At 58.9% G+C, this 25081-nt stretch overlaps 1 protein-coding gene across 1 annotated transcript in view; it reads left to right on the top strand.

Moving 5' to 3' along the window:
• ASPSCR1 (ASPSCR1 tether for SLC2A4, UBX domain containing) overlaps positions 1–25081 on the top strand; it is a 32463-nt gene continuing 7382 nt past the window's right edge. The window contains exons 1-8 of the mRNA XM_007462382.1: positions 1–102; positions 847–902; positions 3864–3978; positions 5259–5359; positions 13271–13328; positions 14436–14509; positions 14862–15297; positions 24714–24853. Of these exons, the coding sequence (XP_007462444.1) occupies positions 1–102; positions 847–902; positions 3864–3978; positions 5259–5359; positions 13271–13328; positions 14436–14509; positions 14862–15297; positions 24714–24853 (1082 nt within the window). The remainder of the gene's footprint in view (positions 103–846; positions 903–3863; positions 3979–5258; positions 5360–13270; positions 13329–14435; positions 14510–14861; positions 15298–24713; positions 24854–25081) is intronic.

The following is a 25081-nucleotide window of genomic DNA, read 5'->3' as shown; positions in this document are numbered from 1 at the left end:
ATGGCGGCCCCGGCGGGCAGCGGGGGCTCTGCGGTGTCAGTGCTGGCCCCGAACGGGCGGCGCCACACGGTGAAGGTGACGCCGAGCACAGTGCTACTGCAGGTGCGGCCGCGGGCGGGCGGCGGGCGGCAGTCCATGGGGGCGGGGGCGCCGCACTCAGGGACTGGCGGGGGTCGCGGCCTCTGCCACCCCCACCCGAGCTTGCGGTGCTCCGAGACCGCCTCCGAGGGCCCCCGAACCTTGTCCCCACCCTGGGGTCGCCCTTCGTCTCGGTGTGCTGTGGCCGGGTGTGCTGAGTCACTCGCAGCGCTTCACCGGGCAGCTGGCGGATGTCGATTGCATTACGTTGGAAATGCTTGTTGGGCCCTGATGTGTAGGGGACGGTGCACATACACGGTGGTGCAGGGGGCTGAGACGATGAATGGTAACTCAGTGTGTGCAGGGTAGGGACTGGGGCTCCCGCCCAGGGGGGCACCTAGGACCCACTCGAGCTGGCTCTCTGTGGAGTTTGAACTTTATTCTCTGTGGGGGGGGGGCTCCCCGAGTGTAGGAAGATGTCTGTGGTGACGGGTTTGTTGGGGACCCGGTTTGTTGGGTCCCACAGAGCTGGGTTGACAAAGCAGGCCCAGTGAGGAGGAGGTGAGTGAGCAGGATTTGCAGGTGAGGCGTGTGGAGCTGTTGAGTGGACGGTCCATCACCTGGCTTGTATTAGGCTTAGTCCTACAGAGCCGACCGGCGCTCCAAGAGGTGGACTCTGTACCCTTGGCTGCCTCAGTGGTACTTGCCTACCCCCGCCGGGGCCCACCAGGCCAGATACAGTGGCTCATGCCCTCATCTCACCCCTAGGTCCTGGAGGACACGTGCCATCGGCAGGACTTCAACCCCAACGAGTACGACCTGAAGTGAGTTTGCTTTGGCCGGGCCTCGGGCTCCAAATCCATCCACCCTTCCCGCAGGGCCCTGCTGAGGCTTAAACCCACAAGGTTTATTCTCTCACCCTCTGGAGGCTAGAAGCCCCTAATGATGGTGTTGGTGGGGCTGCATTCCCTCCAGAGGTCTAGGGGAGGAGCCTGTCTTGCCTCTTCCAGCTTTTGGGGGCTCCAGGTGTCCCTGGGCTTGTGGCCTGCTCCCTCCAGTCTCTGCCTCCCTGCTTCCTGTGTGTTTGTGTCTATCCTCTTTTGTCTCTTATAAGGCTACTTGTCTTTGAATTTAGGGGCTACCATGTAATCCAGGATGACCTCATCTCAAGATCCTTAATTACATCTGCAAAGGCCTTGTTTCCAAATAAGGCACATTCATGAGTTCTGGGTGTTAGGATGTGGATATATCTCTTTAGGGGCCACCATTTTACCCACTGCAGAGGGCTTTTGTGCATTTGGTTGTGTAAGTTCCTGGTCGAGCTCTGAGGGCAAGAGGAGGTGGTCATGGAGAAATGGGAAGAAACCTGCAAACTGTAGGTGGGTTCTGGTGGGCTCACAGACCCTGGAGTTGTGTGCACGGGTCTTTGTGTGCAGGCATTTTTCCAAAGAGAGGGCTTTTACCAGATTCTTGTGGGGTCTAAGGCAATGAAAGGGTCAAAACCCCGCACCGGTGGGTATGGATTTCTGTCCCGTATGGGGAGCTTCCAGTCTTAGCAGTGGCATGTCCTTCACTGTTTGGCTGTCCTCACATTCAGGGGTAGAGAGGAGCCCAAGGGGTGGGAGCCTGCTCTGCTAGACCTGGCCCGTGCTGCCTCTCATGTAGGGCTCTGCAGAGGAGGTGTGAGTGGAGATACCCTCACGTCATCCCAGGTCTCTGCCTCTTGCCACCGAGAATCCCAGGGCCAGTGCTGGGCTGTCCCCTGGCATCCTGTCACAGAGCTGTGTGCCCTTTCTTTGCTCTCCCTAAACCTGCCTGAGACTTCCACGTGGTGCCCGGTTGGACTGTTACAACATGTATTGATCTTTCTCTTGTCTCCTTTGTATCCACCGACTGTGTAATTTGTTTAAAAACTGCTGCCACTGCCACCGAAGGCAGCGTTTTGCATACGCATGTGTGTGTACCTGTGTAAGACCCCTTCCTCTCATCTCCAGGGCTCTTAGCCCCGCCTTCTCAGGTTTTCTTTAGGTCTTCTGTCCTGTCTTGCACTTGATGTTGAGGTTGTTATAAGGCAATTTCCAGCCAGTGATGAAGATGGGTATCAAAGTTGTTTCTTTCCCAAGTCTTCTAAACGCCCTATTCATGTTCAGAAAACCATTGTTTCCAAAGGCATCTTGGCATTCATGCCATCGGGTGACCACTTTGTGTGTATTCAAAGCTCACATTCTCTCACTAGTGCTGTAGTTTTCCCCCTAAACGTTCATTGAAAATAGAGCTCACGGTCTGATTTCTGAGAGACATAAATAAGTTCTCTTTTTCACTCTCCTGGTGATTTATTCTGGCTGCTGTCTGTCTCTTATAAAATCAAGGCCACACGGCAGAACTATTTTCTGCTGTGGGCAGGAGCTTTTCTGAGACCCAAGTGATCTATAGGGTTAACAGTGGTGGTTCTCCTTCCTGTAGGCTTCCTGGGAGCTAAGGGGGTCAGGAGGAGAGGGCCCAGGGTCACTCAGGCTCCAGGGCCACCTGGCCACCACCCTCCCTGCCCACGGGTGAGGCAGTGTCCAGGCCTCCAAGGCCCACGCCCCTTCCTCTCTCTCTCCTCTTCTCAGAAGTGGGTATCTGACTCCCTGGCAGTCCACCAAAGAGGTGTGGTCTGAGCTGGATATCAGGAGCTGCAGATTGTGGCCCCAGCACTGCCTTTGGGTGGCCTGGGCTACCTACTGGCGCTTCTCATCTGAGCTTCCTGTTTGAGAAGCAGGATGACAACGACCCTGACTGTGCTTCTCAGGCAGGCAGGCTGTCAATAGAGAGCAGCAGGCGTCTCTGAGGCCCCTGGATTCTCCACCTGCCCCCCTCTCCTGGCTGTGGATATTTCCGCCCTGACTCACCAGTTCACTTTGCTCCCCTCAGTTCCTTCCAAGAACCATCCCTCCTTGGATCCAGGAGCTCTATGCGTGAGGGTCAGAGGAGGCTGCAGGCCCATGTGGGCCTCTTCCTCATCTGTTGGAAGCTCTAAGCTGCCAGGTCCCTGTGCAGCGGCTAAAACATGCAGGACACAGGCAGAGAGACTGAAGGGCTGCTCCAGGGTTGGAGGACCTGGCTTTGTGAGCTAGGAATGGTGGTCTCAGCCCTTCATCTATGAATCTCAGCCACCGTGAGGGCCTGGCTCTCTATGGAGACTTCAGGTCCGGTCATTCCATTTGTGGTTCTCTAGAACTTTTGCCTCTGTCACTGGTCTTTGGGGTTGTGGCCCTGCTTCCAAGGGTAGCAGGAAGCAGGAGTGACAGGAGCGGGTCATTTTGGCTGATGGCCAGCAGCACAGGGAGAGTGGCCGCAGTGGCCAGACTGCTGCAGCTCCGAGCAGTGGCGACAAGGCATCGTTCTGTTAGAACTTTTCTGCGCAGAGCACGGTGCACACCCCTTAGTCATGCCCACGTGTGCTTTTATCTTCTGAGTTTGTACTTGGGCTGGTTGCTGCTTCACAGTCTGAAAGAGCAGGCCCTCGGTTTGCCCCGGGGGTGACCTGTCTGTGTTCTCTCTGTTCTTGCCTGAACTGTATCAATGCTCACTCTCTCTTTCCTTTGGAAGACCCACTGCTGGAGTCAGGGACCCACCCTGTCTCTGCAGGCTTGCCGGCCGTCACTCTGTTCCTGCAGCCTTGGCGCCATGGGCTGTGGAATTGCTAGCCCGACGTGGGTGTCACTCTATTTGTGCCATGCTCCCGGCAGGGCTGGGCTGTGTTCGGGTCGGCGGGCAGCCTGTGGCTTTGGTCTGTTTTGCAGGTTTCAGAGGAATGTGCTTGACCTCTCTCTCCAGTGGAGATTCGCCAATCTGCCCAATAACGCCAAGCTGGAGATGGTGCCCATCTCCCGGAGCCGCGAGGGGCCCGAGAACATGGTAGGTGGCTCTCAAGGAGGGACTGGCTTCACTGCTCCTCCCGGCTCTTCCATTCAGACCATTTGGGCCGCAGGATGTATCAGCAGGCCGAGCAGACGGGGTGTGGAGCGTGGGCTGTTTCAGAGGGCTGTGCAGGCGAGGCACTTGTCCTCATCCTTAGGTGAGACTGCCTTCTCTAGGTTAGGCCAGAGCCACTTTTCTACTCCAAAAGCTGATGATTGGAAATGAGACTTTTCATTCTTTGCGCTGAATGTTTTTTGGGGGTGGGGGGCGGAGAGGCGGTTAATTGTGCTGTGTCCGTATCAGCATGCTGGTAGCATCCACCATACGACCTGATGTTTCTGGTCAGAAAATCACCAAGAGTCTTAGAGCCCACAGGACTCTGCAGTGTCCAGTGCAGCCTCACTTCTGGGACGAGGACACCCAGCTCAGGGGCGCAGGCTTCCTCTGACCAGTCTCGGCTAGACCACAGCCTGAGTCTCCTGACTGCAGTCCACTGCTTTCTACCAAATCAGTGACTTTTATGTCCTAGGGATTTAGTGAATGACACTAGGGTTACTGTGGATAGACACAAGAATCATGGTGATAGCTGCTCTGTTGTGCACAAGCGGGTCCTTTACATACAAAACTGCAAATTCTCCCAACACTGCAGGGAAGTGGTTTTCATCCACGTCGAGAGGCAAGGAGGCTCAGGCCCTGGGGTGTTAGTTCTCTGTCCAGAGCCCACCAGGAGTCAGGCGCCTGGGGTTGAGCTTATTAATACACCTCTTTTTCCGTTACAGTTGTGGTTCTCAGCCTTTCACATGGAAGCACCCTGACTTCCCTTGTGGGTTCCTTGGGTGTGCTGGAGACCCCCTCGCAGTTTCCCACAGAACAGTTCCGCCTTTGTTTGTTATTGGGATTTAATGTAAATAAACATGCCCTTGAGGAGTCCCTTGGCTAGAAGGGCAGGAGTAGCAATGACCTAGAGAGTCACGCGCTGGGCTGTGACAGGTGGGGCTGTGCAAGGTCCTTACCTAGGGTCTCTGCACTCGTGCTTTAGTGTGTCTGTTGTTCAACAGAGGGACCAGAGGAGAATTTACCCCCTTGTGGGTTATAGACTTGAGTCACTGTTTAGGGAGATAATTGTTAAAATTATCCTGTAAGGCAGTGTGCTCACTTACTAAAATTCAGCAAACACAATGCCCTCCGCCTGTGCCCTAAGGATCAGACCTGGTCTGGGGTCCAGCTGGGACAGCTGCTCCTCTTCCTGACTTGGTTCCTGTATCTCGTCCTCTCAGGTGCGCATTGCTCTGCAGTTGGATGATGGCTCCAGGTTGCAAGACACTTTCTGCTCAGGCCAGACACTCTGGGAGCTTCTCTGCCGTTTTGCCCAGATCAGGTAAGTGTCAGTGAGCAGGTTTGGGGCTCTGCCTCCCTCTGCCCTGGGGATGCTGCCACGGTCACTGGGGCTAGTCCAGAGCCACAAGCCTGAGCTTTGCTTTGGCTTCATACCAGCAGGTGCTGGTCACCAGTAGCTCATCTTTTTTACTTGGTGTCCTGGTATGACAGCCAGGCCGTGCCCTCTGGAAGATCTTGTGGGAAACCCAAGAGGTCCCCACCTGTGTGGTGAGCAGTCAGGGGAGAAGTGGGGTGCTGGGCTTCTCAGCTGACAAATGCTGCAGGTATAAAACTTCCTTGTCATGAGAATGGGCTGTATTTAAAGAAAACATCTTGATGACAGTTAACATGTGTCAGTTTCTATCTGGTGATTAATGGTTTAAACTTTATTTCTGAGTGTGTCAAAATGGTAGTCTTCTAAGTTTTGGTTTTTCATTGTGGGATGGAAGACTTTGTCCACTTTTAAAGGTCTCAACCAATGGAATGGAAGGGACCGTGGGAGGGTGTAGTGGTTGCTGTGTGGCCATGGGCAAGTTGCTTGCCCTCTCTGGGCCTCCCAGGGGTGATGTGAGGATGAGATGAGTTAATGTGTCTCAAGTGCCGAGAACAGGACCTTGCCCACGGTTTGTCTGTGCAGAAGGGACTCTGGGTAGGGTCATTATGGTGACAGGACCTCTGGGAAAGCCTGCTCTGATCTGATGTGGCACCCACTGCCCCTGCTGTCCCAGCATCCAGATTCCTGCTCCCCCACCTCAGCCGCTCCCATGGAACTCCTCTCCCTGTATCTGATGTGCTGGTGTCCCCCTGTTGCCAGTTCTTTCTATGACGAGGCCACGGTGGGCTGCTGTGCCAAGACCAGCTGGCCCCTTCCCCTCCTATGAGCCTGGTTCTGGGTAGCCGGGGATGCCGCCCCTGCAGCCAGCTTCTGCTTCCTACCCAGATGCTCTCCTGAGAGAACTCTGTGCCCCCACTCAGGTGGCTTCTGACAGTATTAGTGCTTCTAAGATGAGTACACAGGCTGCCACCTCACTCTACTGCTCTTGGCACCTGTTGTCTGACTGGTTCCTCTGTCAGCTGGGGGGGGGTCAGGCTGCTGTTACCCTTGTTTTCAGAAGAAGAAACAGAGACCCAGGGGAGGAGGGGGCTCCTCAAAGCCCAGGGCCTGGGTTGCCAGCACCTGCCTTCTCAGCTGCTGAAAAGATGGGGCCTCTGCCTCTGTTTTTACTTCGTTCTTTCATTTATTCAGCACAGGCTGGGCTGGGGCTCTAGTAGGAAGTTAGTCCTGGTCTCCCATAGCTAATAGGCAGGTATACAGAGCTACCAGAAGAAACTATCAGAAGCTATCACAAAGAAGGAGGGAAGATGCCTTGGGAGGTGGTGGGGGAAGGTCGTGGAGGAGCCAGCTGCACTAGGATCTGAGAAGGAGACATCTGGGCCAAAGGGGCAGCAAGTGCAAAGGCCCTGGGGCAGAAATAAGGAGAGGAGAAACACATGGAACACAGCGTGTGGTTCTTCTCCCTCCCAAAAGGCAACTAAAACGCCATTAAAGGGCTTTACAGAGATACAGCCTGGAGGATGGAGAGAGCAGGAGCTGAGGCAGTGACAGCACCTGGACGTGGGTGGGGAGGGTGACAAGGGGCCAGTAGTGGCAGCGGGGGTGGCCAGGGCAGGTGCTGGATGACATGGGGTCCTAGATCCCCTCGCACTCCATGCTGCTGGTGCCAGAGGTGGTTCCCTGGGTAGGGTGAGGCTCTCTGGACTGGGGATGCCCTTGCTGTCCCGAGAACCGGGGTAGCCCCCATGTGGCTCCCAAAATGGTGGAAGCTCCCAATGTTGGGGGCATGGGTGGCTCCCCAGATCACCACCTGGATACTGATAGCCAGCTGCACTGCGGCCAGAGCCCTGGGCGTAAACAGGAGCCCACAGCCAAGGGTGCCCAGACATTTGAGCAAGGCTGACGTGAGAAGCCAATGCAGACAGACAGGAAGAGATGGCAGCTGTCAGGACGGGTGACAGCATTTGTTCCTGTTCTCCGAGGATGGAGAGGCTGTTGGAACTGGAGCTGGATGCTATTAAAAAGAAACATTCAAAGATAAGGAAGGGCTTCCCTGGTGGCGCAGTGGCTGAGAGTCCGCCTGCCGATGCAGGGGATACGGGTTCGTGCCCCGGTCTGGGAGGATCCCACATGCCGCGGAGCGGCTGGTCCCGTGAGCCATGGCCACTGAGCCTGCGCATCTCCGCAACAGGAGAGGCCACACAGTGAGAGGCCTGTGTACCACACAAAAAAATAAATAAACATAAGGAAGAGCCCTTGGAAGCGGATCGGGAAGGTGCAGGGGTCAGCCCCAGCTATGGATCAAACGGCACAATCCCTGTCACACATGACAAGGTGCCGCATGTTTGGGAGTGGCCGGTGGCCTGAGGATATGCTGTTCTACTCACACGCCTGAGGGTTAGCCGGTGTGACTGGCTGGTCTGCGGCCTGACTGAGCGTATTCTTTCTGAGGTGGCAAATGCCTGAGGGCACGTGGGGTCGGCCACTCGAGGCTTGGGAGCCGATGCTTGGACCTGGGGTGCAGGGTCCCTGCCATCCCTCCTTCTGGGAGGAGCCACAGAGCCAGGCGGCCAAGCACAGGATGGAGGCCAGAGGAAGGGGACTCGGGACAGGACAGGCCGCTGGCTCCTGATACTGCATCTCTAGAAATAAAGCAGAAGCACAGGAGGAAGCTGGTGAAGATGGTGGGAAACCGTCCTGGAACCGAAGGGCATGCGTTTCCAGAGTGACAGGCTGGCTATGCCTGTACCAGTGGGGCCTCATCTGGTGGCATCACTGTAACTCGTCAGGAGCTGGAGATGATGGGATGGTTCCCCACGCTCAGAGAGGGACAGCAGGCCTGCACAAAGGCCTCAGGCTCCCTGTGGCACCACCAGGAAGGTGGCCAAGCAGAGCCTTCAGAATACTGTAGGAAATTCATTTGTTCTAGAATTCTCTATTTTGCTAGATTGTTGAAGGGTGAGGATGAAACAAAGCCATCTTTAGACACAAAGGTTACCCATTTACCACACACACCCTCTGAGCAAGCTGCTAACTGCTCCACCAAAGGGCAGGTGGGCAGGTCCACCCGCAGGCAGACGAGGGGCGTGGGGGGCTGACGAGGGCCTCCTGAGTGTCAGTGGGCCCCAGACACAGGCGTGGTGGGAGCCCGTGTTGCCAGGCCCCCCACTTAGGCTGTGACCACCAAAAGGAGGAGTAACCCAGAGGGAGGAGACGGGGCTCCATGGTATGGGGTCCATCCCCCCGGGAAGACTGGGTGGTTCCTCAGCTGTTGGCCTGGGGAGCCAGGGTCGCCCTGTCATGATGAAGCCTGATGCTCCCATCTGGCCCTCGAGTTGTTGGCTGGGCGGTCTGGGGGCTGCCTCTGTGGAGAGGCTGAGGTGCTGGGAACACTGGTTCACACGAGCCTCTCAGGACTGACTGACTCGGTAACCTGGGTTTAAGATACAAGAAACAGAATGTGGGGGCAGTGGGGACAGCGGCATAAGAAGCGAGGTGACATCAGGAGGAGGTGGGCCCTGGGAGGGGTCATCACGCAGGGACGAATTCTTGACTCTCATGCAGCGTTGAGCACGGCATGGCACGCACCCTCTCTTTCTTGCTGTGACTGTTGCGTGTTTTCTTGGAAACGCCCTCAGCATCGTTTCCGTGGCTGTGCAGTCCTGTCCTGTGTGTGTGTGCGCGCGCGTCCACATGCGTGCCCAGCCCATCCTGTGGACAGCTGGAGGTCTGTGCCCCACTCTGCCCTGAGAATTTACTCTGGAGGCAGAATTGCTGGCCTAGCAAATGGGGACTTGTCTAGGCTTCATCTCCAGAAGTGCAGGTCCGGGCCTTTCCTTGGAAGCTGGCACTCCCTAACCGTGAAGCAAGGTTCAGATGAGGGAGGGAGGGCTGCGTCTTCAGCCCCAACACCGTGGCCAGATGCCCAGTGAGCTGGCAAAACGGGGCTGGGGCTGTGCAGGGGCTGCGTCAGCTGCCCACCACTGCAAGGGCCTGCCAACATGGGGGCAGCTGCCTGACAGGTCCGGTGAGGCAAGGGAGCTCCGGCTGGCTCACAGCAGCTCCCTTGCTGGCGGGGGGCGGGAAGCTCTGGGAATTCCAAGTGTCCAAGTCCCCACAGAGTGGGACAAGTAGGAAGTTGGTTTTTCTCACTTGATGCTTTTGGGAGCGGTAAGCATCCCAGAACAACTGGTGCCGTGCATGGCCAGGAGCTGTGGGAGATGAGCCCAGCACCCTGGGTCCACTGTTGGTCAGGTGGCAGGTCCTATGCATGGGGATCAGGGTGGATGGTGGCCCGGCCCTGACCCTAGCATCTGGAGCAATGAACTGTCCACTGGACATGCCATGTGGGCCACATGTGCGGGACATGGAGGTAATTCAGAATTTTCTGGTAGCCACATCAAAGGAAAGTAAAAACAGGTGTAATTAATTTTAGGAATATAATTAACTTGACTCAATATATCCAAAATATTCTCAGAACATGTAATCAACAGGAAAAAGGAGATATTTTACATTCTTTGTTGGTAGGAGGTCTTTGAAATCCGGTGTGTCTCACACTTGGAGCTGGCCTCCTTCTGGGCCAGCTGCCCTGCGCGTGCTCAGCACCCGTGTGGACGGGTAGCCGCCATGGATGGCACTGGCTCCATGTGGGCTGGCCCGTCCTCCTCTCTGCTTCTCGGGCATCTGCTGCAGGGAGGGCTCCAGGCATGCCATGCCAGGCTGGATTCTTCCCTGAAGCCCGTTGCCCCTCTACACCTGGCCTGATTTCACAGCCAAGCCCACTGGTCCATCTCAGCCGTGTTCATCCCGTGGATAGTAAAAGCAGGGAGTCGAGTGTCCCTGGGAAAGGCAGGTGTCTGCCTGTTCTCTCAGGGTTGTAGGGCCCCCAGGGCACAGCGGGCTGCAGGGAGGGGCTGCCCCTGAGGTTGGGGGCTGGCCTGTGGTCATGCTGTGCCCAGACCCAGAGCCTTGTGGGCGGGCAGCCAGAGGCCTAGATTCAGGGCTCTCGCGCAGCACCTCCCCACCCCCCGTCTTGTTTGGGAAGGCCAGAGGCTGCCTTCCCCCTGCAACTCCCCACTCCGTCTGCCCTGGAGGAGGAGTCTCTGTGATTCAGCCGAGTCCTTGCTCCCTCTGGCCACAGCCTCATCTCTTTGTGGGCTGGACTGCTGGGTGGTGGTGGATGTGAGTCACCTGGCCCCTTGGGATGTGGCCTCACCCACTCTGGGCTTCCTTGTGGCAGCAGGGACCCCTCTGAACCTGAAGTCACAGCTCTGTTAGTTTCAGTTGGTTTTTGTCAGTTTTGGTGGTTCTTTTTTTTTTTTTTTGCGGTACGCAGGCCTCTCACTGCTGTGGCCTCTCCCGTTGCGGGGCACAGGCTCCGGACGCGCAGGCTCAGTGGCCATGGCTCACTGGCCCAGCCGCTCCGCGGCATGTGGGATCCTCCCAGACCGGGGCACGAACCCGTGTCCCCTGCATCGGCAGGTGGACTCTCAACCACTGTGCCACCAGGGAAGCCCTTGGTTGTTCTTGTGTGGGAGCACTGTGGTGTCAGGCTTGTGTCGGTGGCACCTGAGTTTGTACCACCCCAGCTTGGTCAGGCCCAAACAGGTGACAAAAACAGAAGGGGCTCCAGATGCCTGCCTTGCCCCCAGTTCACAGCATCACCTCCCTGCGAGCCCTACCAGGAGCCATCTGGGTGGGCGGATGGCCCATGTCTATGGGGTGACACTCTCCATGGTGGTTGAAGAACACAGCAGCAGCAGCGCCTTTGCCCTGCCTGGCTGACCCTGCTGGCCCCAGGCCTGGCCCCGAGAGCAGGTGTGCCGGCCTTAGATAGAGTGAGATCCTGCCACTCCTCCCCCGCATCATCCCTTGGGCCAAGTGGCGTCCAGTGGCTCTGCCTGGGCTGGGGAGTGGGAGCAGGTCCAGGGGCACAAGGGTCACCAGGAGGTCCCCTCTAGGCTCCCTGAGACACGTGGAACTTCAGCAATGTCTGTTGCAGGGAGTGGTGGCTTCGGCTCTCCGTTGAGCTGGAACCTTCTGGTCCACTGTCCTCGGCCGGATGGGAGAGTGCTGTTAATTGGCCAGGAAAGTCTGGAAGTGATCTCAGCTGCCCCTCCCCTCGGCGTGTTTACAGGCCTCTCCTCAGATCCCACACGCGGGAATCCGATCCCTCTGGAGGAGCCGACATCAAAGCTGAGCTGCTGTTTGATGTCCAGGGGCCTCCGAGGGCAGCAGGCAGGCAGGCCTTCCCGGGTGCTGCTGTGCTCTCGTCCCTGTTTGTGATTTGTGGTCCCCACGCTGGCATCGGGTGCCCTGGACAAGGATTTCGAGGGAGGACGCCTGGCCAGAGCCCCTGAGAGCAGAGGGGACTCTGCCTGTCTCGTGGTGGGCAGTCAGCTTGCTTTCTGAGCCCAGGCAGCTGCTTTCTCTGTTGCTATTGAAAGGAGCAGGACCCCTGTGTCTCCCCACCGCCTTCCTCCTCTCTTGCCTTGGGATCTTGTTTGCTGGAGTATCTTCCCTCACTCTTTCTCTGTTTTGGCTTCAGGATGAAGAGCGTGTAGGCCTGGTCAGGGTTGTCTCTCTGGCACTTTGGGGTCTCGTGTTTTCCTGAGGCCTGGCCACGCTGTGTGTGCGGGGTCACACCCGCCATGGCCGGCCCCCATGAGGCTCTGGTCGAGGGCTGGAAGCCTTCCCTGGGGAGCAGCTTCTTTGTGAGCACAGCCTTGGGGAGAGCCCGGGGTGAGCTCCATGGGGACCGGCAGCCTGTGGGAGGTGGCCAGGGACCTCTTTCAGGGGCCCCCACGGCAGGCTCTGGATTAGCTTGAGTGTCTCAGCCCTGAGGAATATGCAAAAGCATAAACTGAAAGCAAACAAGAGAGACGGGAGAAAACATGCTGAACCTGAGCAGAGGACAGTGTCACGGGTCTCGGGGACGGGCCCAGGCAGCCGAGTGTCCGAGTGTCTGTGTACAGTCACCAGCTCAGCCTCTGTGTCTCCCATCCCAGCTACCTCCTTGTCTGAGCCCTGGGCTCCGGCAGGGCAGCACTGCACTGCCTGAGGGCGCTCCAGGCCTCCTACTCTGGCAGGCGCAATGCCTTGTGTCACCCTTCCCGGAGGAGAGGGTCAGGCCTGGGGCACTGCTGATAGGCCTGGGGCACGCGTTTATTTGGGGGTTAGTTCTACGGGTATGTGTCAGGAAATGCAGAAATAAACCTCCCTTGATCGTCACAGGCCTGTGTGGTACAGCTGTCGAGGGTACAGGCCTGTGTGAGTGGTGTCGGCCATCCTGAGGGTGTGTGTGCGATTGTGCGCCTGCATGCCTGCCATCCTCCAGCCTGCCCAGCTGTGCTTCCTGGGGGCCCTTCCCTCCCATCTCAGGGTCTGGTTTATAGGGGAGGGGCGTTGGTGGCTGGGCCTGCTGCCCACCTCCCTGTTTGTCCTGGCATTGCCCCACTCTCTCCTCGGAGTCTGTGTGATAGATCCATGCCAAGTGCTCCTGGTGCTTCTGGGGGCAGCAACCTTCTCAGGGGACAGCTTCAGATAAAGGCCCAGATCATGCCCTCCCAGGACTTTCTCATCGCCGACTCTGGGCACAGTTGACAGCAACCCAAGGCACGTCCAGGAGGTGGCTGGTGCTGCCCATCCCCGTGTTCTGTGTCCTCCCTTTGCTCTGAGCCGGGAGGCCGTGGGCAGGTGGGAGACACCCCCAGGCCATGGGCTGATGGCCAGCCGTGGGGTGGCCAGGGTGGCCAGGGTGGGCGGGTCCCCCACAGTGGCTGGCCAGGGTGCTGTCCCCAGGGCAGCAGTGTCCCCACGCAGTGGCTACCTGTGATGCTTTCTTCCCTCCCCTCTCAGGGAGTGTCTGGACCGGCCGTGTGAGGCCAGCCCCGTCTGCGTGTACATGAGAGATGAGGTAGGTGAGCTGTGGGCCCACCCGCCTGGCCCGCGCCCTGCCACCCACTCCCAGCCGCCACACGGGCCCAGCCCCACTTTCCAATCTGGAAAATTCACTCCTTTAGACCTTTCAAAGCAGCGATGGGCAGACTTGGGCCCTGAAAGCGTGATGTGTTTCATGGAAAAAAGGCAGGACGCCGGCTCCGCTGGAACCAACTGCGGGCCGCCCGGGCTGCTCCCAAACCTCCCTCAGAGCCCTGTTTGTTTTCTCAGCTTCTCAAAGCCCAAGAGTCACAAAAGTGGTTTCATTTTAATAAATATTTGCTTTGCTCAAAGTTTTGATCTTTTTCAAAACCGAGTGTGGTGTGGTGCAGGCTTGGCCTGGCACTGAGGCCCTGCCTGTCCCCGCCCGCCCGCCCATGACGGGGGACCCTCCTGGCGCTTGTCCCCTGGCTCACAGGGGCTTTTTGTTTCAACCCTGGCCAAGCGCCCTTTCCTGGCCTGGGGTGGCCACTGTCCCCGAGGGGCCCCTGGTGTAGACAGGGCATACCCACCTATTTATCCTAGTTTGAGGTTCCTGACCCTGACGGGGGACCCTCTTGGCGCTTGTCCCCTGGCTCACAGGGGCTTTTTGTTTCAACCCTGGCCAAGCGCCCTTTCCTGGCCTGGGGTGGCCACTGTCCCCGAGGGGCCCCTGGTGTAGACAGGGCATACCCACCTATTTATCCTAGTTTGAGGTTCCTGACCCAGGGCTCAGTGGGGCAGGGGTTCCAGGGCTGTGAGCGGGAGGGACCTGGGGTATGGGTCCTCCCCTGGAGGAGACAGACCACTAGGCCTCAGGCACCTGGGCCTGGATCAGCTCCAGCCCTCAGAGGGCTGGTTAGCTGGCCAGAGGTGCCTAACCTCGGCCTGAGCCCTGCCCACCCAGATCTCGGATGGGGTGGGGTTGGGGAGACAGACGTGGACCAGCGAACAAATGCTCGGGTGTAGATTGGGGTGCAGGGGGCTGGACCCAGGCCTTTTGGGAGCTGTGGCTGGCTGGGGGACCCCATAGTGCTGGTGACACAGTGCCCAGGCTGGGGGAGGCAGCGAGGGGTCAGCAGGATGTCCTGTTCCCTCCTCACAGGTGACCGGTAGAGCCGCCTTGCAGAGCACGACGCTGCAGTCACTGGGCCTCACCGGGGGCAGTGCCATCATCAGGTGGGGGGTCTCTGAGTCTGGTTTAGTGAAGAAAACTGTGGTCTCAAGGGAAAGGAAACAGGAAACATGGGGAAGCCCAGACCCTTGCCGGTCACTTCTCCCACCTGCAGCCTGTGGGGGCTGGGCACCGTGGGGCACAGCGTCAGGTGGGGGATCTGCCCTCAGCCGGGCTGGCGTGGCGGCCCCATGCACGCTTCTTCCCCCGTGAGCTGAGGCGGGTCGGGAAGGGCTGTGGGGGGCCTTCAGGGGATTGGATTTGGTTTGGTAGTCACCAGAAGGTACGATGCTAGCACTGTGAGACATGGGGCTCTGTGTATAGAGTTTCATTTGCTTTCCGGGCCTACCCACTCAGGTTTTCCATGAAGAGACATGATTCCACTGGCAAGCAGGAGCCTGGGGTCTCCTGGAGCAAAAGCCCAGGAAGCCCGACTCCTTCCTTGTCGGCCGACCAGGCAGCCAGCAGCCCTCTGTTTCCCCTGAATTCAGCGGAGCTCAGCCAGGGTGATGTGAGCCATCAGGATGAGGCAGCGAGCCCAGGGGCTGGCCGCGTGGATGGCCTGGGCCTGAAGCCTGTGGATTCTCAGGCGAAGCAGATCTCGAAGGAGCCCACACCAGCCCCCTTTGTTCCTTTCTCGGGTGGGGGACAGCGACTGGGGGGCCCCTCCGGGTCCGTGAGGCCTCTGATGTCATCTTCAGCCAAACTGCCAAAGTCCTTCTCCAGCCCTGCAGGCCCCTCCCAGCCAAAGAAGTCGAGGCCTGGCCAGGAGCCCCAGCCGGAGCCGGAGCTGGTAAGGGTCGAGCTGGGCGCTGGGGTCCTTTCTCTTAACTGCACCTGACCTCGTGGCTGGTCAGCCCAGGGTGCAGCAGGGTCGCTGGGTGTGGTTTCATCTTCCCAGGGAAGCGATTTTTTGGTTTTGTTTTGCCTGAAATCAGCTTTCTTGAGGCACCATTTTAGACGTGCAGTTGATGGGTTTTGACAAACCTGTGTGTCTTGGCTGGCCATGTCACAGCCAAGAGAGCCATCCTTCCCAGAGCCTTGGACTTGGCGCCTCCACCTTCTCCTGGGCTGGTGGGTTTGACTAGCTTTTGACGTGAAGATGGTTTGGCCTTGATTGTCCCACGCCACATTGACTCCTGAGCCAGGTGTGCCACAGCTCACGTGCTACGTCCCACCGCTGGCCAGTGGGCATGTGGGGCATGTGCCAAACAGGCAGAAGAGGGTGAGTTTGCTCACCATTCACAAGCTTGTGGGTGGGGCCTTGGACGTCTCTGGTGGGGACTTCTTGGAAGTTCCTGGCGGCCATCTGAGCCATGGCTGGGAGGAGGGCATGCAGCCCTCACGGAGCTGTGATGAAACGGCGCAGGCCCTGGGTTGCCTCTGTGACGCTGTCTTCTAGTCTGATCAGCTCTATTGAGGTACGACTTAATAGACACCTACCATCAGGGCAGTGTTAGGCTTTTTGTCTTCTCGATGTTGAATCTGTCTTTGGGCACCTTTGAGCTGTGCCCTAGTCTCACATCCTCCCCCACAGTGATGCCCGCCCCCGTCCCCTGCTCTGACCACACACAGACATGAGGGGTGGAAGGGGCCTTGCATCTTGGATCACGCTGAACAAGAGGACCCCCAGGTGGGCGGCACCTCTGCAGAAGTCAGGCGTGTGGCCAGTGTCTGCCTCCCCGCTGTCTGATGGAGGCCATCTCTGGTCTTCTGTGGGTCAGGCCAGCCTCTCCCAGGGCAGTTGCAGCTGTGTTGGAGCTCCTAAGAGGGAGGACAGGCGTGGCCCCTGTCGGGTTGGTGCTCAAGCTTGGCACCAGGGCAGGACTTTCTCCTTGGAGCGCCTCTGGGACTTTCTCCAGTAGGGCTTTCATGAGTCGTACGGCAGAGCTTCCATAGGCTTCTTCTTTTTTTTTTTTTTTGTGGTACGCAGGCCTCTTACTGTTGTGGCCTCTCCCTTTGCGGAGCGCAGGCTCCGGATGTGCAGGCTCAGTGGCCATGGCTCACGGGCCCAGCCACCCCGTGGCATGTGGGATCCTCCCGGACTGGGGCACGAACCCGTGTCCCCTGCATCGGCAGGCGGACTCTCAACCACTGTGCCACCAGGGAAGCCCCCGTAGGCTTCTTTGTGTCCCTCTGTGTGACTGCTCCCTCAGCAGCGCTCACAGACTGTTTTCAGGAAAGGCGTGTTGTAGATTTCCCAACGTTTTGGGCTCCTGCGCTGTGCTGGGCCCCCTGCCTCTTGGGGTTGGCCCCCGGGGAGGCTCAGGCATTCATCCAGAGTCCAGCTTAGGTCTCTGGCTTGTGGCTGGAGAGGGTCTTTCCAAATAAAGAGACCTTACGGTGGGGCCAGCCTGGGTTTCCAGCCTGGGCTGCACGTTGTCACCTGTGGAGCCCTTGAGGCTGCACAGGTGCATGTGGGCATTATTCGAGACGCAGCTGTGCCTTCTGAGTGAGGGCTTCAGGTTCTCTGCTCTCTTCTGCCCTTCCTTCCAGCCAGAGTGGCTCCATGTGCCAACGCTCAGGGTCCACTTGAGGTTTTAAGTGATGAGAAGGATGCCACTGCTGAAACCAATTCCTTTTTACAAATCACCTTTCCAGACGATGGAGAGCCATTGCAGGATTCCCTGCCTGGAGCAGGAGCTTGTGGAGTGAGAATGGTGAGGCTCCACCCGGGCAGTGGATGCTGCTGGTTTTTATACCCAGCAGCCTTGCTCACTTGCTTTACTGGTTCCAGCAGTTTCTCATTTTCAGCTGGAGTCTGCAGATAATGTCAGTTTATCTTTTTCCTTGATGTCCTTCTCTCATTTTTTTTCTTGTCCGTATTGCAGTGATTGAGTCTCTGGTATCTGTTGAATAGCAGCAGATTTAGTGGGCATCCTTGTCTTGACCTTGATCTCACACGGAGTAATCTTAGTTTATCTGTGAAAGATGCTGCAGGCTGTGAAAAGTCTTTATCAAATCAAGAGTTTCTATTCCTAATTCTCTGAGAATTTTTCTTTATCAAAAGTAAGAGTGGTGGTTTTTTTTTTTGCGGTATGCGGGCCTCTCACTGTTGTGGCCTCTCCCGTTGTGCAGCGCAGACTCAGCGGCCATGGCTCACGGGCCCAGCCGCACAGCGGCATGTGGGATCTTCCTGGACCGGGGCACGAACCCATGCCCCCTGCATCGGCAGGCAGACTCTCAACCACTGCGCCACCAGGGAAGCCCAAGAGTGGTGCTTTATGAACTGCTTTTCCCGCATTGAGGTGATTCCATGCCTTCGCTCTCATTTAGTTCGTTTGCATACTGAGGTTTTGGATGGATTTCCCCCATGAAGCTATCCTTGCATTCCAGGGGTCAGTCCAGTTTCAGTGATGTGTTTAGCTACACTCTGAGTTGCTGTTAACTAATATTTTAGTGCTGGAGCCTGCATCCTGTCTCTTCTAGAGCACCCTCCTCACTCTTGCTTTCAGGTCACATACCTGAAGGGGAGGGTGGAGGGACAGGGGCACCTGTGCCTGCACGGGGTGGGCTGTGCGGAGGCTCAGCAGTGGGACAGAGCCCAAGTTCCTGCAGAGGGGCAGGCGGCGGGGGCTTCCTCCTGCTTCCTGAACCACGCTTTGTGTGTCCTTGCTGAATGGATGGGGGAAGGGAGGGGAACTGAGCCAGTCCCAAGCCCCGTGAATGTCCGTCCTGGAGAGGTGGTGGTGGTGCCCTGGCTCTTCAGGGACCCCACTGGCTTCTACGCTGATGTCTGGGCTGCATTAGACACTAGTACGAAGCCCCCAGTCTCACAGGCTCGTCACCTGGGCCCAGAATCAGCTTTCGAAAGCAGAGCCTTGTGGTTGGGGTGAGCCAGGGCTGGGGGCCCGACTCCCTTCGGGCCTGCTCTTTCTGGGGACCCCTAGGTTTGGGGGCCAGAAAACTAGTACCGGGGCTGGCTGTCTCCTTCTCCCACCCTAAAGGCTGTGGCTCTCTGCATCTCTTGGGAACCTGCTGACTCCCCAGGGCTGTGTGGGGAGTGGCCTGGTCTGGTGTCAGCCTGAGAGGTGGTTGCTGTCAGGCGCAGGATCCCAGTGCATCCCCGAGCGCTGACCCCAGGGGCCCCAGGAAGGAGGAGTCCTGGGGAGGGTCCGCCTGGCCGCCAGCAGTGCGTGTCTTTGATCTGGGAGCCCCAGCAGCTGGTTGATTGTGGAGCGTCCCCCCGCCGCCTGCCTCGCGCCTCCTGTCACACTGACAGCCGTGCACCCGGAGGCCCGGCTGGCCACATGCTGTCTGCTTTGTGTCCCCTCGAGTCCTGGGGGAGGGGAGAAGGGAACAAATCAGAACTTTTGGGGGAACTTCAAAGGTACACTTTAGTAATCAAAAAGAGTTTCCAAGTTTCCCATTAATGTTTTGCCTGTGTGTGGTTTTGGATTTGAATGAAGAGTCAGAAGAGACAGGATGAAATACAGGCAGGTCCTCGGCTGAGGCCCAGGATGGTTTACAGACCCGGGCGGCTCCTGCCTTTGATGTCAGAACATTAATTATTAGAAGGTAGTTTTACTGGCCGTCAGAACCAAGTGCGGAGAGAGGCTGGGGCTGCCCGGCGGCCCCTGGCCTGTCCTTTGAAGTCCTTCCGCTGGCCCAGGAGGCTGCCCCGCAGCTCTTTGTGCTGCTGGGCTGTGCTCCCAGCCGGCGTCCCCCCACGCAGCTGGCACAGGGGTTCGTGATCAAAGGCCCCAACCCCCTGGGAAGGGCAGGCTGACTGCAGTCTCCCCTGCCTGCCCCTCACCCTCCAGGGGATGGTCTCATCTCCTGAAGACATGGCCCCGGGGGCTTACTCCACACCTTGCACCCATGTCTCAGGGCAGGCGTTAGCTTCTCTGGCTGTCCCCGGTTTACGGGAAGGTTTAGAACACGCAGGGCTGGGGGGAGCCTGGCCAGGACCTGGGGCCTGGGGTGGACCGAGAGCAGTGCCACCCTCTTCCTCTTGGCCCGGGGTGCCTGTCCACGACATGCCCCCAGGAGCACAGCCCGCGGCCCCCCGTGTGTGGGCCCAGGGCGCGCTGTGAGCCTGTCCCTGCCCTGCCAGTGTTGTGGACAGTCCCGGGGCTCCGGCCTTGGCCTTAACTTGGGTGCCCTTTGAGGTTTGCTAGGTTTTTTTGTTTTGTTTTGTTTTGGTTTTTTTTTTGTGGTATGCGGGCCTCTCGCTGTTGTGGCCTCTCCCGTTGCGGAGCACAGGCTCCGGATGCGCAGGCTCAGCGGCCATGGCTCACGGGCCCAACTGCTTCGCGGCATGTGGGATCTCCCCGGACCGGGGCACGAACCCGTGTCCCCTGCATCGGCAGGCGGACTCTCAACCACTGTGCCACCCGGGAAGCCCCCCAACTGAGTCTTGAGGCGGTTTTTAAAGCCTGGTGACAGGCAGGTGCCCTCCAGCTGTCCTTGTCATGCTGTGTCTCAACCATGACTGGACTTGGGGGAGAGACAGATGCCCAACCTGCGAAGCCATGGAGAACCGGTAGGCAGGGCGCCCCGGCTGTCAGAGTACCCCCTGGAACTCCAGAGCTGCCCGCAGGGCCAGGCAGCCTCGTTTGCAGGCCCCCATCCTGATCGGGCTCAAGGGGCTCCCTCTGCGGGGTTTCTCCTGGCCCTTTGGTCTGCTGTGTGCGTCCACCCCTGGGTTTGCTGGCCTGGAGCAGGCATCTTCCCCTGTGCATGAGGAGAGCCACCCCATGCCTTACATTTGCTTATTTCAGTCCTTTGGGGGTTCATGCACTGCGTGCACAGACAGGTGGGGCCACGCCAGGGCATGGAGCCACCGGGTTTCAAAGTGTGCCTGCGTCACTGTCGCAGCCCAGTGTTTCTTCTCAAAGATGCTCTCACTTTTCCTGCTTGGAAGGCGGGCAGGCCCAGGTGTGGATGTTGGCCCAGGGCTGGGGCAGGCGCGGCCTCCACCTGTGCCGCTGGCAGGCCCAGCGGATGAGGGGCTGGAGTTCATTGCAGCCTTGCTGGTCAGGCCCGGCCTCGTGCTGGCATGTTGCTCCCTCCAGAAGGCGGCCGGCTCTGAGAGTGACGGAGGCTTGGCCTGCCTTCCTCCTGCGTAGTGTTTCATTTCAGCTCCAAGCCTCAAAGGGAAACGCTTCACATTCCCTGTTACCAAAAACCATTGTCAGAGGACAGTCTGGGTAAGAGGGAGGCGGGAGGGCGGGAGGAAAACAAGAGCCCTCACAGGGAAGCTGGAAAATCTGGGGTTGAGGTCACCTCCAAATAGTTTTTACATTTTTTCTCCCTGTGTCATCATGTCCTAGAAAATTACTGTCAAGAAAATGAAACCTCAGCAGGCAGTGAGGCCGCTTTTGACATGAGGAGACCCCTGTGTGCCCAAGTGGGTTCTCAGCCACTCGTGTGGCGGCCACTGGAGCATGTCTTCTGGCTGTTGGGGGAAGCCGTGGGCCCACGTCTCAGCCCAGAGCTCTGTCCCCTGGTCCCCTCCAGGCCTGGCCTCTGACTGCCTGTGGCATGGGGCTGAGGGTAGGCAGTTCCCTCACACCTTCCTCCCCTCGGGTCTCCCTCGAAGGGTCCATCCTTGTGTGACAGAGGCTCTTCCTGAAGGCACTGGTGGCCGTCCACAGCTGGTGGCGGGTCCCCAAGTCCCCATGGCTGAGTGGCCCAGGAGTCAGTCCAGTGTCTGCAGCCTCAGGCCGTCACCCAGGGCCTCCTCTGAATGTCACCCACAGAGGGTGCTCCTGTTCCCCCACCTCTGGAGGATCCTTTCCCTCCCAAGTGCCCTCTGGGCCCCTAGCCAATATCCTCCAGTTCGCAGACAGCCTGACTCGTCTGCTCTCTCCGTCCACCTCCCTCCTTTCTGGTCTTCTGGGTGTTCTCTTGTCTTAATACCCTCGGTGGAGGCTGGGACAGGGGTCGTGTGCTTGCAGGAAATGAGAGACCCCTGCTGGGTGTTCCACCAGAAGGATCAGGTCTCTTGTGGCTCCGCCCTTGGAGCCTGCAGGCACCTGCCGTTCCTCCCCTCAGGATAGTGCCCGTGCCTGTTTTCTCATCTGTCATGCGCTGTCATGTAGGCCCCCCCTGCCCCATGGGCTCAGACCCCAGGCTCTGGCTGCCTCCTCCTCATTCTGCCCATCTTCTAGCCGACAGTGAGATGCCCGTAGCGTCGGGGCCACTGGGGGAGGGACCGGCTCCTCTGGCTTTCCTGGGGTTAGGGGGTGGGGGCGGCGGGAGACGGGGCCGGGGCTGTGCTCTGGACACTGACAGCGTTCAGGAGCTGGACCTTGAGCTGATGATGGAAAACCTGCGACTTTGGCAGGATGACCCAGGCCTGGTGACATTGGGTTCTTAGTGGAGGAGCATCCTCTGAGTGGCTCCCTGGTAGGATCTGGAGGAGCAGACCTGGAGATTTGGGCTGTCAGGTGGGCCAGCTGTCAGGTGCGCTGGGAAGGTTCTAGGCCTGCCACCCCACCAGCATCCTCGGGCACCAACTGGGAGGTTCATCTTGGAGGCCCATCCTGGACCCTGGGGCTGTGTCCATCCCTCGGCCAGCACACAGGAACCCAGTCCCCATGGTGAGGGCACTGAGGCCCTCTGACAGTGGCCACTGTATGCGTTTTTTGTTTTTTTGTTTTTCTTAGTGGTGTCTCATCCTAGATCTCTATTCTCCATCCAAAAACATCTCCATAAATCCACCTAGGATGGGAGCTGTGCATGATAACTGCCCATGACTAAGGAGCGGCGGGTAAAGGAACAGCAAATGAGGGCTAGATTGCCGGCAGAGCATTGGAAGTGAGCAGGGCCAGGGCTTGGCCTCTGCTGGCGCCGTGTCTGCCCTGCTTCCTCCCACGTGGAGTGGTCAGACCCACTCCTCCTTTCATGGTCTCTCTCCTCTTTGTGGTGGAAATATCTGCTGGGCAGGCCTCGTGGAGGTGTTTGAAGCCCCCCGGCTTCTCCCTCGGTCATTTGGTAGGACAGGGTGGTCCGTCCTACCAGCCCAGCCATGGATATCCACTGTTCTCATGGGACAGGGACCGCCTGGGGTCCGGTCGTGGCGGCAGCTCTGGGACTTGGGTGGTCTGGCCCCTGGGCTCTGATGGGCAGCAGAGGCTGCTCGGAACCCTGGCTCCTCTGCCCAGGAACAGGGAGGTCCCCAAGACCCAGGGCGGTGCAGGAGAATGAGAGAGTGGGATCTCGAGGTGGCTCTCTCCCAGTGCTCTGGTTCCCGTGTGGGACCCCGGCTCCTGGCTGCTCTTGGACAGACAAACGGGCTTCTGGAGCAGAGCTGAGGCATGGGAGGAGGGGTGTGAATCGAGGGTAGATCCAACGCAGAGAGAGATTTTTCTGCTCACTTTCTGGCTGAAAGTCGGTGGCCCCTGAGCAGCATGAAGCCAGCAGCTGGTGTCACCTGCGTCCCTGTTCTGGAAGTTGTGGGAGGGTTGTGGGAAGTGCTAGCAGTCTGCAGTCCTCCAGGTTACCCCCTGGGCTGTGCACTGGAAGTACCCAGGAGGACAAGGGGGCCGGAGTGGCCCCGTGCACCCAGGGTCGGGCTTCCCCAGCCGTGCCCCCCCGGGGATCAGGGGGCCTGTCTGATGGTCAGGCTCAGCTCCAGGCCATGGATCACAAGTCACCCAATTGCTGGATTCTCAGGGTGACTCATGTGTCCAGAACTGGGTCCTCGGAGGGCGGGACTGGGACAGGGAGGTCCCAGAGCTTGCTCGTTGGCTTGTGGGCTTTGTGCTCGAGCGCCAGGGGGCCTGGCACTCGTGGACACGGCGGTGCCCAGCTCAGGCACATCCACATCTGCCCTCGCCCTCCCCCAGGAGCCCAGGCGAGTGCTCGGCCCTTCTGGAATGCAGGCGCCGTGGCTATGGGGGGCAGCCTGGCATCTTGTTATAAAAAGCTCTGGCGTGGACTGCCTGTGGGCTGCAGGAAGGTTGTGGCTTTGAGGGGGAAGCCCCCAGGGGCCTCGATCAGCCACCTACGGACCCCGCTGCCCAGGTGTCAGCCAGCCCTTCCTGGCCACCCTGCCACAGTGCCTTGAGATCAGTGGGGCTTCCTGGCAAGAACCCACCTCCCTTCATTACGAGGAGTGACGCTGTTGTGCACTCAGGAATGGCAGAGACCTGCTGGCCTGGGCAGTCAAGGCCTTGGGTGTGGCTGGGGGAGCAGCCCTGGGACACCTGGTAGGTGCACTGGGTAGCTTTAGCCCTCGACCAGCCCCAGGCTGGTGAGTCTGACCTCTAGAGTGGGTGGGGCTGTGGTCAGGCTGGAGCGTAGGAAGGGATGATCGGAGAAGCCTGCCGAGCCTGGCTCTGAGTGTTGAAGGCAGGAGGTCTGGGGCAGGGAGGAGGGGGCAGGCGGGAGCAGAAGGCAGAGAAGTGACCTCACCCCAGACGGCTTGTGGATGTTCTGTGCGAGGGAGGGCAGGACCTGGCATGGGCCCTGCCGGCGCAGCTGGACACCTCTGTCAGGCCCGGCTCCATGGGTGGCCTCAGCGCCACGAAGGTGTCTCCCCACATAGTCACTTGGGCTACACTCGCTACAATTACCCACCGGAGGCACTGCGAGCAGAGCAGGCCCTGCCTTATAATTTTTCTCTGTTGCTGCCAATTAGGAGAGACGCTGTCCCTCCCTGTGTCCCCACGGTGGGCAGAGAGTGGGGCCAGCTGCTGCCCCAGAGAAGGGAGGAGGGGTCAGCCTGGCCATGGGGCCAGCAGCTGGCAGGTTTTTGCCAAATCTCTAATTTGGGGGCTGTCACTTCTCCTGCCCTTCCCGTGGAACCGCTGACATGGCCGTGACCAGGGCACTGCTCCCCAAGTTTGTTCCCCCCTTGGGAGACCCTGGTAACAGGTAGCTCCCTGGGGCTCATGGGGAGCCCCTACGGAGACAGGAAGTGAACAGAGATGCTGCTGTTCACCCACTGCCCAAGTACCCCCCCCAGCAGTCAGGGTGCCAGCTGACCTGGCTAAGCCAAGACCCCAGGGCCATGTGCCCTGTTGGTGAGTGAGGGTCTCAGTGTTGCTAAGCAGGCAGGCATGGTGGGAGGGGCTCCAGTCCTGGACAGGCTCGGCTGTCCCATGCCCCATCATGGAGACCCGGCCCTGGCCATGGGCTAACAGGCGGGGCCGGCAGCACATGGCTCAGCCGGGGTCTGCATGGCCACCCCAGCCCCCTGGGGTCGGGAGCCTGGGCCCTTCCCGGGACTTGCATCAGCTGAGCCCTCTGCCTGCCTAGCCAGTGGACCGAGACCCCGTGGTGTGCCACCCTGACCTGGAAGTGCTGCTCCAGGCCTGGCCTGCGGAGCTGCCTGACGAGTTCTTCGAAGTGACCGTGGATGATGTCAGAAGACGTTTGGCCCAGCTCAAGAGTGAACGGTGGGTGTGCACCTGGCCCCTTCAGAGACACCCGTGTCCTCGGCAGCACCTCGGAGGGTGAGGGGTCCCAGGCAGGGGGCTCCTAGTCCTGTGTGGCCCTATGTTGGGGAGCAGCTCACGAAGTCCAGGGGGACGAGGGAGAAACCCAGAGTCCAGCTGGTGTGGGGCCTCTGCTCTGGTTGGGGAGACCTGGGACCTTCACCACTGCCACCCCCTACCCTACCCCCC

This window comes from Lipotes vexillifer, unplaced genomic scaffold (genome assembly GCF_000442215.2).
Source record: "Lipotes vexillifer unplaced genomic scaffold, Lipotes_vexillifer_v1.1 scaffold1691, whole genome shotgun sequence".
Lineage (NCBI taxonomy): Eukaryota > Metazoa > Chordata > Mammalia > Artiodactyla > Lipotidae > Lipotes > Lipotes vexillifer.
Note: the sequence above shows the minus strand (reverse complement) of the source record. Positions and strands in the feature narration are given on the sequence as shown.